Here is an 18,557-nt window from a genome sequence, read left to right on the forward strand (position 1 = left end):
TGAATCGAAATATGTCATAACTACAAATATTATATCATTCATGGTGGTTAGAACAAACTATGAACTTGGAAGCTTAACTTAAACAGCGCTAATTTATATATTTACAAATATTATGTTTGCACCTCTGAATTCCAACTTGGTAGATACGGATATTTGTAGAGTGTATATATATATATTTATCGAACTCTTAAAAAGAAATAAAAGAAGTTGAAATCTTTGCACGGTATTAATGAAAATAACATAGAAGCAAAGAATAAAATATCCTTGCGCATGTTTGAAAATCACGCCGGCGCAGTGAACGGAGTACTCGAGTTCATTCGGATTGGCTGAACGGTTCAGTAGACTTGTGGACAACGTCTCACCCCTTTTAGTATAGCCGAGTGCATCCGGCGCGATGTTGTTGTGTGGTGTTTTGTGTACTGCATTGTCAGTTTCCTTCGGTGCGATCGTACAAATTCTAATATTTCTTCTGCAAAACTCGAACATCTCGAAAGTGCAAGCTTCCCTTCCACCGGGAGCTGGTTAGTTTTTATTCCAGAGATACTATAGATTGAAAATATTCGATATCAAGGTTTTGTTGCGTTATACTGACTGATACAATAGGGTCTATGTATATGATAAGGATAATTATGATTAAAATATACTAGGAAGTTCAAATTAACTGGAAAGTTCAAATTTGTTTTCTTTTAATTTATTTCATAATACGATTAATTTATTCTATTAAAACATTTTTTACATTCTGTTTAATTTTGTCGCTCGTTCATGTATCTTTCCTTACTTGTCTAGTTTATATACGAATATTTAAATAGTCGAACAAAAAATTGCAAGATTACTTGAATTTTAAGAACAAGATTTATCTACTTCGAGAGACAAGATACTCTTACTAAACATTTGTTCCACTCGTCTATGCGCGTATCGATTCTCATTCAATCGTTTCTTTGCTGGCGCGCTTTTTTTGAAAACGAGTACGTTTATGGTAATGAGTTTATCTCGCGATGAAAGTTAACAATTCGTATATCATAGAATCCAAGCTTTCGTGATCACGTATATTATTGTAATGTATGTGTTTCGTGCAATGCACGAATGTCAAGTCACTGGAAATCGTGTCACTGAATAATCTAGGTGACAGAATCTGGAAGACGTATTACGATATGTAATTCAGCGGTCAGCTGTGAATATTCGTCAACTAATCGATATTATTATCGACACCATGTTTTCCGCACCGGGAATCCCGGTATATATATACATACAATATACATACGCACATGTGGATAGCATCAAGTTCTACGTAAGTACTATACAATTCGCTGACATACGGAGCATTTAACACTGGTTTGAATCACGCTTGCCCGGAACATTCCCACGCAACCAGAACTATCTGTTGGATCCGAATAATGTTGAACTTGAATGCCAAAGACCTTTGGCTAATTACATCAGATCACTTTATAAGCCGATATTTCGACGTAATGTAAATATGCAAACTGTGTTTCATTTATAATAATATTTAAAATAGAACTTGATACAGGAATGCGTTGAATAACACATGAACATTTCTAAATTTGGCATTAACTTAATATATAGCAGAAATAAATTGATGTAAATAATATTTATCTTACGAGCAGAACATTGGTTCATATGTTATGTAATTTATATTGTCATATGTATATACTTTTAGTCGTATATCTTTTTCAGTATTTTTATCTTTATACAAATATTTAATTTATTAAATAGTAATAAATATAGTAAAATAATTCGGGCTCGTTGTTTATGACTCAAGTATATGAAAAATATAGTATTTAAAACTCTAAAATTATTTGTTATTTTATTTCATACCATTAATGAAAGCGACATATTACTAGAAAATAAGTTATTTCATTTTGACATACACATTTCTAACCTTACACTAATCGTACCTATACTGGAAGTGTACATAATTACATTTTTAAGTTGTAAGGTTGGAAATAAAATGAAAACTACGTTTTTTTAGAACATACATTTATTGATAGAAAAACATGGAACACAGGGGAATTTAACTAATAATGGTACATCAGTGATACATCACGAAAATAAAAATAAACATAATCATCAATTTAAATTCGCTTCCTGAATTCTCACTCGTAATACCAATTAATAGTTAAGATAAAAATAATTAATCGACGTGATTGGTTATTTCGAAACGCCTATGATATCAAGTACATAGCGGTAACATGGTATCAGATCATTTCGTTCAAATTAAAAATGGCTGAACAAATATCCACGAGCTATTAATTAAAGCAAAACATTCCGTTCAGGATAATGAGCCGATTAGAGAAGGTAATTGAAGCTCTCGCAATGAAGTTCGGTGTATTGCACGATAAATTGGAGTTGGATAACAGGTGAGAGTATAACTAGATACGTGACCAGCAATAATTCGTAGCAGTGCGCATCGGAAGGGGTTGTAAACGCATAGTCTCTAGCGGAATCGAACTGGTAAAGCCTGGAGGACTAATCAGAATCAATTTACATTATTTTCACCATAGGAACTCGGTTCCCTATCGATTTAACACTACCACCACTGGCTAAAAATATTCAAGGTGTACATAGCAAATCTTTACATTACGCGATGCATGAAAAGTTTGTATAAGCGAGAAGTCACTATTTGCTAAAATACATAAAAGTGAAGTTTGCGTTGAAAGTTCTATATAAATACGTTAGGTTTAGACATAGATGGCATGATCGAGGAAATATGACGAATGTGTTAGAAAAGGAAAGGACTTCTTATATTCACACTGTACGACAGAAAGTAAAATAAAAAGAATCACGTTTAAACAAGCGGTTTGTTATTTCTTACGCTTTATAATTTTGTCAAAGGTTCTTTCTAACGTGTTATTATATTTTACTTTTCATTCTTATAAACAGTAATGTATCGTCGGTCTTTTAATTAATACATACGCTTGAAACGATTTCACTGATTATAGAATTTTCCAATTTGAAATTATTTTAACACACCGTGAGGGTAACGATACTTTGCTTATAATTCATTTTGAAGTTTTATTCATCATATGCATAATTCGCGGGTGAAATACGCTAAAGTAAGTATTAGCCAATTTCAAGTGAAATTGGATACATAGGTACTTACCTATTCATTGAACAAAGTTCCAATAAAAGAGAATTCAATGACCTCATGCAAATTAACGAGCAATTTATAGTCACGCAGTAGCATGACAAACTTTTTGACAGATTTTCTCCTTCTACCGGAAGTTTTTAACTGGTATGTACTCTAATTGGTTACTTCATAGTTTTTGAAGTCGTTAAAATAGTTCCCTACACTTTTTAGCGTGTCTCGCACATGAGAAATTAATCCATCACGATCAATATTAATTCAACAATCGGGATCACTTGTTGTCTCGATAACATCAAGCCAATTTTATCGTTTCATAAAAATGTCTAATAATTTTCAATTATTTAAATCGAACAATTATTAATATTGTATATATATGTATGTGTACCCAGTTTAATGTTGGATGTTTACGACCAAGTTGGTCTACTCGTTATATTAATGTCACATTGTCTCGTAAACGATTCGCATGACTAAAGGTCATTGCCCTTGTCGACGATAAGTTCCTATGAAAGTGAAGCTTTCACGCACCACCGCTTCACGTTTGTCTGTTCCTCTTTCATAGCAATGCGGAAATAAATATCATGTAATTTGAAATTACATAACGCCAAAAGAACATTTTACTCGCAAGATATCCTGAACTATAAGATTTAATTGAAATTTCAAAATAATTATTTTGTATTATTTTGCGTATATTAATTTTACGCTTGTTTCTTAAATAAAATTGATATTAACAGCTGTAAGTGCAAGCAAGGCGATTATTTATATAAAATTATGTTATAATATTTAATTCTTACAACGAATAACAGTTACAATTCCAACAATATTTAAAACAATATCACGCAGTGATTAACCTATATCCTGTATATTAAAAACAAAAAAGATATTTGTTCTACTTTTGTAATCAACACAATTAATTTCATAAGACAAACCTCGTTTATACATTACCACGTTTATACGATGCAATAAAGACGGTTATCGTTGCATTAAAACATTAATTTGAATCGATTACTCGTTTTAATCAAACTGGATACTCGAAAATATTTATTCTTCGTACTACTACGTATCGTGTAATATGGCATACAATTTCTTGTTCGACTTAACATCACCATAATCTATCCTCAGTTTGCTAAGTAATAAATTAAATAAATATCATTAAAACGCGCCTTTCACTTCTATCCTTATTAATCGTATAATTTACGAGTAAAATGTTTGTTACCTCAGAGGATGAAATTATTCTGATCGAGCATCTGCCAGGACGTCGAGTGCATCTGCAAGACTTCTTTTGGTCAGATGCCAAGGATGCACCACCATGGGTAGACGCTAATCAAGGGCTGACGTTTTACGAAACCAGAACAGTTCATCATACCGTAACATTGTACGCGCCGGCAGAAGACAAAGATAATCATAAACCATTTCCCGATCACGCTGAACCTAACGAACCAAAATGCACTACTTGCATCGAACCAACGCCTAGATTGGACGACGACACGGACCAAAATATCGGTGTCCTTATCGGAGAAGATCCTGGTCCAAGGTATGTATTTATTTGTTATTTTCCAGACTGCGGGTATTTATGTGTCTCGTGCACGAAAATTTTCACGCTTGGTGTCATCCGATCAAAATATAAATATTTTTATTACACTTTGGTATGCTGGAAGAATGTTTCTCTACTCTTAATTATCGTGTTTCTTGCTATAACCGGGACTAAGTGTTTCGATAAATTGAAACTGAGTATATATGCGTTAATCAGATTCCGCGTTTATTTCTAAGAAATAGCTGGCACTACAAAAACTTTTGTAAACTGCAAGAACGTGACTGGAAACATGTTCCAATTAACCTAACATCTCAACATTGCACAGGCGATCGTGTCCAGCGTTCGTAGCTTCACGTTTTCTTACGGACGAGACATAAATAATTACGTAATAAGTAACGCCACAAACAACACTTTACACAGAATAATTGAAATATTCTTTTTTCATTCTCCACGATTTAGATACTGGTTGCTAACAGTTCTTCGGGCAGGTGAAGCCATACCGCCAAAAATCGAATTGAAACTAGCCCGATTGTATAAGACTGCGTTTTCAAGGCAGCAGCATCGTCATCTTGGACTTTCACAGACGAACACACGATTTCGAAGAATTACAAGAGGGCACGCGCTTCTTAGAAACAAGGTACGCTTGCCGAATCAACGTACAATGGAAACGCTTATGAACACATGCGTACCACCATTATGTTTACATATTAAAAATATTCAAAGAAATGAACAAACCTATCCGTCCAATTTGGCAGACGCAATCATAAACGTTCATAGATATATCCTCCAAATTCATTAAAATATTATCACCATATAGCGATGATAAGGTGACATTAATCGCTGTTACACTCTTCGTCGTACATTGTCCCGCTCCTTGTCTAACAGGAGCTGAGATACCTTCACGCACATTCTATTCTCCGCTCCTGTTACTTTCTCGCGATTCGTCTCCGATAGATGGCAACACTGTTATACGTATACCTATCCTTGCCGCGTAATATCGCGCTCCACGTCTATTATCGATGATTAAAGAAGGTCGGAACTGCGGGAAAGTAACAGGAGTATAGAATGTGCGAGGAGGTATCTCAGCTACTGTTAGACAAGGAGAGCCATATTGTGCGACAAGGACGGACATGCGTGACGTCACCGACAAGGAAAGCTGTATTGTGCGAAAAGGACAGAAGTACTTCTCCCTTTAATTTCACGATTATTCGTTAATTACGCTTTTCCCTGATAAAATTCATGAATTTTCAGGATCGTACGACAAGGGCAGAACCTCTGGCAAGATTCATGCACCGATTTTGACCGGAATTTCCCCCTAATTAATTAGGTACAGGTCTGCGATTTTCCATAATTGTTAACCTTTTGCGGCATTAATACGCTCTCTAAGGAATTGTAGAAGCTTCCATAGATCCTGTACTAAATTCTTCGTGCATAAAAGTTCATAAATCAATTACGCGTGGCGAAAATTTGCGGCGTGGCCCCTGGGTAACAAGGGGACGCCGTGGATAATCGTTAAAAACTGAATAATTAGGCACAAATTCTTGTCGAAATCGGCGCAAGACCGTTCTCAGAGATCCCCTATATATTCTTCGATTCTAAAAGTGCTGGATGTTGTATCAGAAACGGAGCAATTATCGAAAATTCGAATTATAAAGAGACGTATGTCTGTCCTTGTCGCACAGTACGATCGATGTTGCCATCTATCGAAACCGGCTGGAATTGCAGAAAAGTAACAGGAGTATAGAATGTGCGAGGAGGTATCTCAACTCCTGCTACACAAAGAGAGTTATATTGTGCGATAAGGACAAACACACGTGATGCCACAAACAAGGAGAGCTATATTGTGCGACAAGGACAGACATACTTCTCATTCTAATTTCACGATTATTCCTTCATTACTCTCCTCCCTGGTAAAAGTCACGAACTTCCAGGATCGCAAGACAAAGGTGCAACCTCCGGCAAGATTCACACGCCGATTTCAATCGGAATTTACCTTTAATTAATTAGTTATGAACAATTATCGTAGCTAATGTAGCGGCTAGCCCGCTAGTGGTCTGCGGCTTTTTACAAATACCAACTTTACGCCATATTAATTTGCTCTCTAAGGAATTGAAGAAGCTTCCTTAGATCCTATACTAAATTCTTCGTGCATAAAAGTTCATAAATCAATTACGCGTGGCGAAAATTTGCGGCGTGGCCCCTGGCTGACGAGGGGACGTCGTGGATAATCGTTAAAAACTGAATAATTAGGCACAGATTCTGATCGAAATCGGTGCAAGATTGTTCTCAGAGATTCCCTCTATATTCTTTGATTTTACAAGTGCAGGATTTTGTATCAGAAACAGAGCAATTAATGAAAATTCGATGAATTAGAAAGAGACGTATGTCTGTCGTTGTCGCACAGTAGTGCGCTCCTTGTTTACGGACAAGCCATGCCCTGCTATCTGTGCGTAGAAGCTGGAACATAAAGTTATAGTTTGTGAGAATAGATGGCAGAAACGCACTAGTGTTTTAGAAGGACAAATATATATTCCCGTCGCAGGCAAAGAGGGATTGAAAAATTATTTCCGCTTTCCACCGCTACGCGGTGATAGTATCGCTGTCCCTAAAAGTCTGACAGATCATAAGAGTTATTAAGATAATGTAAATTAAGATAGAGTGTGTTCTTAGTAGAAAATAACATTTTTGCAGAAGTAAGTAACATAAAGTATACTTCATTGAGGTTATGGATTTAAACCAAAGTTACCTATAGTCTGTAGATAATTTGTAGCTTATGTATGAATGTAACTATGGGCCTACCTTAAGATTCAGAGCCTTTTGTTTAATGGAAAAAAATCAGACAAATTTTCTTTATTAAGAAAGGCTAATTAAGAGAATTCATCTGTGAACTTTTAGGTTTGCGTCTACCGAATTATATCATCAGCTATCTTCCTACGTTTCTTTCAGCCTACAAACTGTAAATATAAAGATTCAAAAATTTTGCGGGATAGATTGAAGCTGTCGTATGAATAATATTTAATTGTTCGCAAACCACGTTCGAAACATGAATCGTAATTTCTCGTGGACGTAGTTAAAGGCGTAAACCTCGAAAAAATGTAAACACGTACAGTGCAAATTAATTGCGTGGAGGTGAGAAATTTTTATTTTTTAATTTCAAAAGGAAAGAATTGTCTCTTTAATTACGGAATATTCGTTAATTACTTTTGTTTTTAAATCATAATTTTAGAATCTTGGAATAAAGAATGGATTGCAGACAACATTCACATACAGTTTTGAAGATAAATCTGTGTTTAATGAATTGGTTATTAACAATTATTTCATAAAATTAGCAGGACTAATATGTATGAGTTTTTATTAATACGAAACTTTTAAATGATTTCGATTTACAGTCCGTGCAATCATAGAAGCTTCCTTAAACCCCGAGAATTCCATAAAGTACACCTTCATATTTCTACAGTAACAGTAAATAAATTTATGAGAGTTAATTTGAAAGGTTTATATATATTTTTTTTAATACAAGGTAACATGGCAAACATACAGCTGCAATAAATATTTCTCAAACGTTGTTTCAGCCAGAGATCGCCAGTCAGGGAGAAATGCCGCGAAATTCCACGATCTCATCGCCTAAACTAAGGATTCCAGGGAGTTCAGAGTCTCAGGTCTCTACAATGCCAAACCAAATAAAACTACTTCAAGTATCCAGCCTTAAAAATACTCTTGTCCCAACGACGACAAGCGTTAACGATGTTGGGAATCGCAATGAGCAAATTCAAATGGACGATTTTCAATTAAAAATGACAAAATCGAGCCTCGTCAAGGAGAAAATATTGTACGATAAAAATCTATCTGTAACTACGTCGTTAGACTTTAATGAAAATACGACAGACTATCCTGGCCAACGATCATTGCAGTATGATCTATCCTATAATTCGTCTTCTAATCTTTTTAATAATCTTCATGATCGTACAAATAATCGTGCTACGTCAAGGGAAGAAATATTAAACGACGGCGGTTCAGACAGCACGAATACAAGCAAATATTCCGAGTTACGTTTATTGGATCATTCTGGGGACGAGGCTGTCCAAGTTAGAATGCAAAATACAAGTGTAACGGACAGTGGGGCTACGAAGTTGATTTATTCGGTTCACCTAGGAGGGAAACCTGTACCCGCAGAAACAGCTGCCAGGGATATGGCTCTTTTGTCACCTCAAGAGGTTGCATTGGAACTTGGCGCGCCAGTTCTTATTCAGAGCGAACGTAAGTACTTATAGTACTCGCTTATAGTAGTATAGTCTATTATTATTTTCCATTAAGAAGCAAGATATCTTAGCACCGCTTTTTCATAATTAGGTGTGCGAATGAATGATGCGAATTTTCCAGTGAGATTCCAAGTCTATTTAAAAAGAAGGTAGAGCAGGTGGTTCGATCAAAATATTTGCCATCGCTTTCTATGATTTTAAGAGGATTCACGTGGTCGGGTCGCGTCGAGTCAGGTCAAAATCTCTTACAGGTAATTCAACGAGAGTATTCGCAGTTGGTGGTTCGGTCAAGTGGAATGAAAATCTCTTGACCGGAGCCTGACTCGACGTGATCTGACCGTATTGTTATCGCTAGTCTGAATCAAACTAGAGCCATCTATGAATTCTTTCATTAAATTCTGAATGGCAAATCATGAATTCTCTCATGGAAAAATGCTACGTCTCTAGACGAGAACCAATCGCCGAGTCATTTTTGTATCTCATCCGCTAATTGAAAGTGAGTATCGGATAAGACGTGTTACGTCGATCGGAACAGGTAATAATCCTGGGGAGTAACGTACAAGGTATCCCAAACACGATTCATTATGACAACATGAACAACTTGCGATAATCTTCTTTAAATAAACTTTGAGTTCCACTGACAAATTTCGATTATTCGTTTGTACGCCTAGATTGCAGGTATATCTATTAATATGTAATCTAAATAAAATTTATCTTCTTTTTTTAATTAAAATGGGTACGAATGCTAATATCTACAGGGATAATGATCAACTTCTAATATATAAAAAGGACATTTAATATATATCTTACAGTATATCCAATATATTAATATATTACATTCCTTGTTTTAAGTAGTACTGATTTATAAGCATTTTGAGTTTCAACCATTTTTCCTAAAGTTAATTTGCATTTTTTATGTACATAGCGTACTTGAAAGAAACACGACCATTGGCTCTTTCGAGGAAAAGAGATGCATGGCTATTAATCGGTGCAGCAAGCGCTGGTTTTATTTTGTTAGCATTGGTTGTCACGGGATTAGTTCTCGCAGCAAAAAGGAAACGAGCACACAGCGCTGTAGCTGCACCACCGAGTCATCATGTTTTAAGAAAGAAACAAGAATACATACAAGCAGCTGCTGGTCTTGATAATAATGCTTGTTCGACATCCGAAATGGAAATTAAGGTATGCAAGAAATTATAGTAGCATAGGAAACGTGAAATAATATTATCTAAAGTAACGTGATTCATTGTTAAAAATTAAAAAATATAGCGATTAATAGACTACGAATTTTCATGGATTTGTGCTAATTTAAAAGTGCAAAGGTGTAAAGAGATTTAAAGTACTCGTCATAATATTTAGCGTATAGGATAAATATCTATTTAGATTCCCACGTTAAGCACGCAATCTATGGCTACTAATTTTTTAAATAGTTTGCGTGATATTGAACATAAATATAAATGAAAAAATCCGAAATAGTAAGAACATTGTCCAATAATCAAGCCAAATGACTAGCTGGAATTATAGGGACAGACCCTTGCATTTATTCGACTACTGACTTGGGGCAAATATTCAACCTTCGTTTACTCTGATTTATTGCGAAACAACTCTATCGATCTACTGCACATCCTATCCTTCTTCGCAGACTGACGGTACCAGTCAGAGACAGACTCCTAGAAGTTTATCGAGGACTCCGGTGTCTCTCGAAACCCCCGACAGTCTCGAGGCAGGAATTCATCAAGTTTCGAGCGACAACGACGAAGAACAGAAAAGTAAAGCGCTAGAACCCAGACCGTGGGAATACTCTTCGAAAAGAACCAGGTACATCTAAGTGTTAATTGCAAGATAATATAAATTTCATTTGTTAAAATTTCCTAGTTTGTTTTCAAGTTTAACTGAAATCCCATCTTCGTATTTTCAAATTTCTAATAATGTTGAACCATATCTTAAGATCTAATCTTTTTCTTTTAAAGCTTTTAATTATATTCAATCTTATCTTTCTATTTTGATACTTCTGTAAATCTGTAAAAAGTATAACGCGGTATTTAATTGTTATCGTTCAATTATAGAATGGCATATGGAAGAATGTCACGGACAAACGCTGTTGACACGCCTCGAACATCTGATTCAATGGATGTCATTGTCGATCATCTAGAAACATTAGATTCTTTGGAAAAAGATTACACGAGGCAAGAAGAAGCCACTGCTTCACCGCATTCTTACCTTTCTATGCCATCTTGTAAGCCATTCCCTAGCATGAAAAGTGTTGAACCACTTTCTAGAGTACTCGAACCAGTTATGGTGAGTAAACTTTAATCTTGCAATAAAAGTTGTAACGAAAACATGACATAAAATTATTCCAACGAAAACATATTAAATGTTTAATACTTTACATGTATTTCTCACAGATTTTATGTGTTTTATATTTGTTTTATTTAGGTCAAACATCTAGACATAGACTCTCCAGAACTGGTAAGGCGAGAAAACGATCGTTCGGGTCTTTATACGGGTGATGGTGTGAATGATAAATTCTTTGCGCGAACTTCGAGTGCTGTCAAAGACCCTGGAGTTATAGGACCAATAGTATGGAATCTTCGCCGACAAAACTTGTCTGCAGAAGGTATCCCTTTCAGCCTATTTATTCTAGTATTTTCCGGATTAAATTGTCTTATTACATAATTTGAACTGTGATTTAAGACAATGGTACATCCGAAACAGATGTTGATCCAAATTATGCAATGCCATCCGGTCCAGTGGGGAAAGCAAGGAGAAGACTTCACGAACTCCTGGAAGATTCTTTCAGTCTCTTTGGAAGTAGAGATGCAAAATCAGAAACACAATTATGCGCCACAAGACCAACTTCAGCAGCACGTGCACCGGATATTCTCACAATATTTTCCGAAACTAAAGGAAGAATCACTCATGCTAGGTATTTTTATTTAGAGATTGTAATTGAGAAGCATTCTGAAAAAAGCTCTGCTAAATTAAGAGTCTATATTATAATTATCAATTAAAACGTAGCTAGTGTTAAAAGTCAGAGATACAACTTCTCACACAATTTACTCTCATTTTACTCATTTTGGATCTTGTTGGCCCATTTTCTAGAAAGCTTATCAATTACTTTTTCTTAGTATATTCTGTTCAAAATTCATGTTAATGTCTATATTTAATTTCGTCTTTAGTCCTATATCTTCGCCATTAGCGGAAATGCAGGTTCGACCTCGTACGTCGTTACCGGTGAAATCCAACGACGGTGATATTGCAGAAAATGGACATTTAAAACCACCGCGATCTCGCAGTGGTTGGGGTTCCAGACCACTAAGTGCTGGTCCCTTTCATAGGCCTAACTTGCCAGATGTTGATACCAGGCGTATACTTGTCGATAGCCAACTTCCACCGGAAGATCCAGCAGTACCATTAATAGCTTCGATTAAAAGAGAACTTGAAAAGTTTTCTCCGCAATAAGATAAATAATCGAAGTGGTAACAACATTAAGTAATAACAAGTATTAAAAACTAAAGTACAATTGAGTTAGTTCAAAGATTGATGAACGTGCAAACTCCAATTATACTTCCTACACTGATTCTACAGAGATTGATATTATTGAGGATATTCTAATGAAGAATTAATAGAAAGATTTTCCTGAGACTGTTATTTATAAGTGCAACCAACTACTGCTAATTGACAATTGCTAGTACAATATTAATTTCCAGCAGTTTCAATCTCTAAGAAATTAATATTACAATGGCTCTGTTGAGCTGACTAACCGAGTTAACAATCACCAAAGAAAAAACAATATTTATAAGATGGATAAAAGACATGAAAATCAGTATTTGAAATTACATTTATAACAATTGTAAATATTTGACAAATTTTTATACGTACGTATTCACTGAATTCATTCACATCAATTCATTCATGCAAGTAATATTTTCTTGAAAGACTGGCGAAAGTAAAAAATTATTATAAAATATCTATTCACACATTGTACACATATTCATGCTATTGTAGTTATTATCAATTTATCGTTAACGAAATGAAATGCTGCTGTTTTCATGAAGATGATTAGAAAGGAAATGACTTTTTAAAATAGTTTTTTATATATTTTTGTTATATTTTTGTTTGTACAGGTAGCAAAGTTAAAAGAACCAAAAAGACACTGTTACGATATTCACTATCAAATTATTTATTTTTTAACTAATACGCTTATTGTATCTTCCGTTTCCCATTGTATATATCACGAATTACTGTAAGTTAGCTAATTTTAATGCATGATCATTTGACATAAAGCGACCATTTCTTACTAGAAACTTTAGAATTTTTTAATTTTAAGAATGTACGACTTTATAATTAATTCCATCCAGTATAAAGATATTTTTAATCCAAGTATACTCTAATAATGTATCAGAAATCAAATAAATTATTGATATTTTTAATTATGTACATATACATATATTAATTAATTTTATAAACATATATGAAGAAACATGTAATGTATTTTATTTTGATTTATTTATTCTGAAAAATATTTGTACATTAAACCCTTTTACGGGAGTTTCACTATCTCAACAAATCGATCATTGTTACAAAAATCTTTGTATGTATGTGCGTACTGAAGTTTAAGAACGGAATATTTTTTTGTAAAAAAGCGCAGGTATTCAGGATGACTTGTATCAACTTCTAAAAGCAAACGTCCTCCCGGCTTTAAAGCTGTAGCAGCGTATTTTAGTAAAGGTTTAATGACTTTTAAGCCATCCTCTCCTCCATCAAGTGCCGTTAGATCTTCGTAACTGAAGAATACAAATTAAATTATAAATATTATATATATGTGAAAAAATATTAATTTATAATGTTTGAAATGCTTTTTTTACTTGATATTTATTTACATTTTAATTTCTGGAGTTAATGCAGGTATCTGTTTGGTCGGCACATAAGGAGGATTACTAACTATCACATCGAAAATTTTCGAATTAAAATTGAGATCTTTGGTTTCATTTAATGCGTTCGACATTTCTATCGATCCATCGTCTTTCAGGGCTGCATGCACAACTGTAATTCGATCTTTTAAATTTAACCTATCTCGATTTTCTTTTGTTAATTCGCACGCGTCTGGATTTGAATCGATCGCTATACAATTAACCTAGAAAAGTTGGTCTAGTTTTACGTAGAAATCCTATTTACAATAGTTATCATGGAAAATGACTTCCAATATAAGTAAGTAAATATATACAAGATAGATAGTAATTGACTGATATAATAGTTACTGTTTTGTTAGCATGAGCGATCGCAAGAGATATGGCTCCAGAACCACATCCAACTTCTAAGATTTCTTGTTTTTTATTTTCAGAAGAATTTAATGCCTTTAAAGCATAATGAACTAACATTTCAGTTTCTGGTCGTGGAATGAAAACTGGCGGAACTAATTTTAAGGTAATATCTTGGAAGTCCCATTCTCCTATTATGTATTGAACCGGCATTCTGTAAAGATTCGATTTTAGCTAAAGAATGATGAACAACAATTCTGTGAAAACTTTTTACCGAGATAATCGGCATTCGCACAACGAATCCAGTGTATCGCGCTGATCCGACGTAAGTCTTTTACTTCGCGCGTCCACAACATCTAATATCTGAAAATAAATTTTCGCTGAAATGCTATTTTTAAATATCGAATTTAATTACGAAGCAAATTTCATCGTTTTCGTAAGATTAAATAAAAATTGTATAAAAACAACTTATATGTATATATTTGCTTATATATTTTTTAAATATTATTTTACTTCATACTCGTATATACTCCATTTACAGGAGTAAAGATTATAACAAGATTTAACGAAAGAAAATATGTTTAAAACAATGAATATCAGTTGATGATTATTTTAGTGGTTGGTGCTGGTCATCATGAAAATATGAGAAAGAATAATTTAAATTGTATGAGCGTTGAATGCTTAGTAATGGTAATACCTTGCTAGCGCCTATGATGTGTGCAACGATGTGTTCGATCGATTCTACGGGTTCCGGAATACCTTCGTTCTTAAACCGGTCGCTCCATTGTTCAATAATTTCACCAACAGTAGGACATTGTACGTTCGTTGTGCACAAACTTCGCGTTGGTCGACTAAACGTGATAATTTTATCTTTACTACACTGTATACATGTTTTGGCACTTACAACACTGAAGAAAGCACGAGCACTCGAAAGACATCGAAGCAACATTATGTTTCATATAGAATAAGTGGTCGTCACCATAAAATTGTGTTCTTAACCAAAAATTATCTCACGTGATACACGAAATATCAAAACATTCTCTATTTATTAAACTCACGATTACCAAGCACGAATCACAATTCGTTATTCGCTCAATCCTGCTATGTGCTGCCAGCTGTTGAGAAATATATTTAATTACATTTTCTCGCAATACAACGTCGATCGAGCAGAGAAAGGATTGACATTGAAGAAGCAATGAGATATTTATGGGGCAGGTAAATCACTATATCAACATATAATTGTAAATGCTTACAATTACACAATACGTACATGAATACGAAAACTCATTAAACATGTGAATGAGATACACGGTTTTCATAAACGATACAAGGCAAAAATATGTGTTGCATGTCTGGAAAACCTATTTTGTTGAAATCGATGTTATTTCGTAATATTGACCAATTAAATGGTTAATATCACACATGTCAGTCTTTTTTAATTCATAAGAAAGATTCGTCTTGCGTTCAGTCGATAACGTATCATCGATTAGGGGCGCATGCGCAGAATTGTATAACGGAAAGAAGGGTGCGGGCCTATGGGCCATGATTCGGTTTAGGACGCCAGCAGTCGCCACTGGTCCAACTCGCAACTTGCGACTCAGTCTGCCATGACAGTCGTCGGTGTCACACGAGTGCGCCGTTCAACTTCCGTCTATTATTGACTGTGTCTTTCTGACAAAGGAGACGATCCAATGGGCTAGGCTGTTATACGCTCCGACGGACACGTGTACCATCGTTTTCGAGTGACTATCGTATCAAACGGTTTGGATCTGGAGAATTATACGAATTGCACGCGTCTTTGGCCTAGTGAATGGCGGCGGGTGGTGTGGTGGCGGTGTTGTGACGTGTGTCTCGTGCTGCGTTGACTGTCAGTTTCGTCGCGTATCGAAAATCACGTCGGTTCTGGATCTCGTGTGACATCATCGATCGTTGTTTACGATTCGTTCGATTGTATCGCAAATATCTAACAGATACACACGCCGCCCTGTCGCAACGCTTAACATTCCTCTCTATGATTGTACGGCATTTGTTTACGAGCAGAAGCTTTCCGTCGCTTAAAGAGCGTGAGAGTAAGGTGTGGTGAAAAATGACATGTAGATTCTCGTTGCTCTTTCGCTCTTGCTTCTCTTTCTCCTTTCCAACCTTTCCCCCTTCCTCTTTGTTCTAGGCACGCGTATTCCTATCCTTCCCTTCCGCCTTCACCCGACGGTATACCGGCGACTCGAAAGCCTCGCGAAGGTAAAAGTTCGCTGTCACGCGCGATTGTCACGATATTGTTTTCACACGGAACGATGCTTTCCGGTGATGAAATAACGGAGAAATGAATTAATACAATCAGCCCAAGAATAAACTATCGAAGTGTATAAAAGTTGTGTTTTCGATCAATCGTCTTGCATCAAATACGAAAGAACACTTTCAATTAGTTTTAACCAAGGAGAAGAGAGAGAGAGAGAGCCATTCTTCTGTCCATAAAGAAACAACGTAAGAAATAAAGCAAGAGGAAGAATCTTGTAAAAAAAAAATACAGTTTTGGAATATCTTGCTCGGATTAAATGCCGGAAACGACCGGCCATGAAGAAACAGTTTGCTCTGGTAGGTTCACGCCCCTTTACGCGTCACGTCTCACCGTATCGTCAATCATCGACTGAAAATCTATCGATGTATTCGGTGTTTCGTGATCCGTGTCGCGTGAAAACCTAGTACTTAAAAATTTGTCGGGTGATGCGCGAGTGTTGCTTCGTGTCTATCGGTACCGTTTCGATGTGGGAATAGATCGAAGCGTGGTGAAGAAAACGTGCCTCGTATTGTATCGTAAAATAACGGGGCATCGAAAGTGACGTATCGTTTACTCGGAATTCGTTCGTGACAGGGAATTTCCTGTTACCGATTTGCGCTCGCTTGGCGCGTACGCAACGTTGCGCGAGCGTGCACGCCCCTCCTCCCCTTCTTCCTCGTCGTCTTCAGAGTGCGATCGTGTATAGCCGTCGTAGGTCGTAGGGGAGTGATTCCGTCGGTTGTTTAGTGTTTGCACATAAGCGGCGGTGTGACCGGGCACACATAGTCGTTTCGATGGACAGTGTCGCGTTATGCGCGCGGGCCGAACCGAAATACGCGACACCGCGTGAAACTGTGCACGCGCCAGCTATCAATAGAGAAGAGATATCCTGTGTTATCTCTTTCTCACATTCGACTCAAGATCCGTGCTGTGAATGAGAAGATGTTTAACTTTATGAAGAAGGCTGCGGAGAAGGACGACAAGGAGAAGCGGAAGCGAGAGAAGAAGGAACGAAAAGATGTCAAGAAACGAGATCGCAGTAGTATGTCCGCTGAGGAATTGCTACGTTTGGACGAAGTACGTGTTTTCTTTTTGTTTGTTTATTTTTGTAAATTAACCTAGTTGAAACACAGTAGGTTGAAGATATTAGACATATGAATGATTAACACATAGTGTTAGTTTATTTTTAATATAGTATTCTTCTCTTTTGGTACATGAAATATGCGTAATATTATCTTGTTAAGATTTATCTCGTTCGTCCGATAAAAATTTGTCGAGATACGTGTCCATGCTGAATATGTTGAATGTTGACCTTTACGCGTTCTTTTCGTTGTGCTTATCTACAAAGTGGATATAGTGCATAGATAATTCCTACGATTTGTCAAGTTTGAGTCATTGTGGATAATCTTTATCCTTTATGTATGAGTTCTGTTTTTTTTTTTTTTTTTTTTTTTTTTTTTTTTTTTTTTTTTTTTTTTTTTTTTTTTTTTTTTTTTTTTTTTTTTTTTTTTTTTTTTTTTTTTTTTTTTTTTTTTTTTTTTTTTTTTTTTTTTTTTTTTTTTTTTTTTTTTTTTTTTTTTTTTTTTTTTTTTTTTTTTTTTTTTTTTTTTTTTTTTTTTTTTTTTTTTTNTCAATGTGTATATTTGAACCTTGATATTTAATAGATTTTCCTAAGTTTTTGTTTATCATGATGTCAGTATGAATGATTATAAATGCAAATGAGTAGCTGCATTAGTCGCGTTTTACTGATTTCTTAATTTATGAAACGTAACTATATACATTCTTTAAAATTTACACGTGTATTAAAAGTAGGCCATTTTTTATATACATTTTGTGTGTTGGTTGTAATCTTTACAATTGATAACAATTTAAAATTCGCTGATTACATTCTTTTGTTTATTGAGATAAGACGTTTCATAACAATTTGTGTGAAAAAGATTGTAATCCTTTAACGGATAACGTATTACGTGTTAAGTGACAAGAAACAGGGTTTATACGTAGAATGATTCCATAGAAAAGTATATAGGATGTCTTAAAATAAATTTTGCTCGAAATAGTGCATAGTAGCTATTTTATATGAGAAAAGTAGAAAGAAATACCTGTTTCATTGCTTTCGTAGAATTTTATG

The 18,557-nt window shown here is 35.1% G+C and overlaps 3 protein-coding genes across 4 annotated transcripts in view; 2 read left to right on the plus strand and 1 right to left on the minus strand.

Moving 5' to 3' along the window:
* The first annotated feature begins 293 nt into the window (after positions 1 to 293).
* Positions 294 to 13,281, plus strand: LOC122574688. 2 transcript variants are annotated; one of them, XM_043742581.1, is made up of 10 exons: positions 294 to 521; positions 4,322 to 4,634; positions 5,094 to 5,271; positions 8,207 to 8,891; positions 9,819 to 10,075; positions 10,536 to 10,711; positions 10,960 to 11,191; positions 11,330 to 11,510; positions 11,588 to 11,819; positions 12,073 to 13,280. In XM_043742581.1, exons 1-10 carry the CDS (start codon positions 395 to 397, stop codon positions 12,353 to 12,355), a joined length of 2,664 nt encoding a protein of 887 aa, XP_043598516.1. In that variant the 5' UTR covers positions 294 to 394; the 3' UTR covers positions 12,356 to 13,280. The 2 variants fall into 2 exon arrangements, with proteins under 2 accessions (XP_043598516.1, XP_043598517.1); XM_043742582.1 differs by lacking the exons at positions 294 to 521; positions 4,322 to 4,634; positions 5,094 to 5,271 and adding exons at positions 7,613 to 7,763; positions 7,861 to 7,935; positions 8,024 to 8,096 and having other exon boundaries at positions 12,073 to 13,281.
* Positions 13,282 to 13,383: 102 nt separating this feature from the next.
* On the minus strand, positions 13,384 to 15,335 carry LOC122574692 (MTRF1L release factor glutamine methyltransferase). Its single transcript, XM_043742595.1, has 5 exons — positions 14,852 to 15,335; positions 14,429 to 14,517; positions 14,155 to 14,368; positions 13,777 to 14,030; positions 13,384 to 13,680 (listed from the first exon to the last, which is right to left on the minus strand). Exons 1-5 carry the CDS (start codon positions 15,101 to 15,103, stop codon positions 13,437 to 13,439), a joined length of 1,053 nt encoding a protein of 350 aa, XP_043598530.1. The 5' UTR covers positions 15,104 to 15,335; the 3' UTR covers positions 13,384 to 13,436.
* Positions 15,336 to 15,723: 388 nt separating this feature from the next.
* Positions 15,724 to 18,557, plus strand: part of LOC122574683 (unconventional myosin-XVIIIa) — a 65,291-nt gene continuing 62,457 nt past the window's right edge. The window contains exon 1 of the mRNA XM_043742560.1: positions 15,724 to 17,506. Coding sequence (XP_043598495.1) covers positions 17,372 to 17,506 — 135 coding nt within the window. The 5' untranslated portion in view covers positions 15,724 to 17,371. The remainder of the gene's footprint in view (positions 17,507 to 18,557) is intronic.

The sequence above is a fragment of the Bombus pyrosoma genome, linkage group LG14, assembly GCF_014825855.1.
Source record: "Bombus pyrosoma isolate SC7728 linkage group LG14, ASM1482585v1, whole genome shotgun sequence".
Classification (NCBI taxonomy): Eukaryota; Metazoa; Arthropoda; class Insecta; order Hymenoptera; family Apidae; genus Bombus; species Bombus pyrosoma.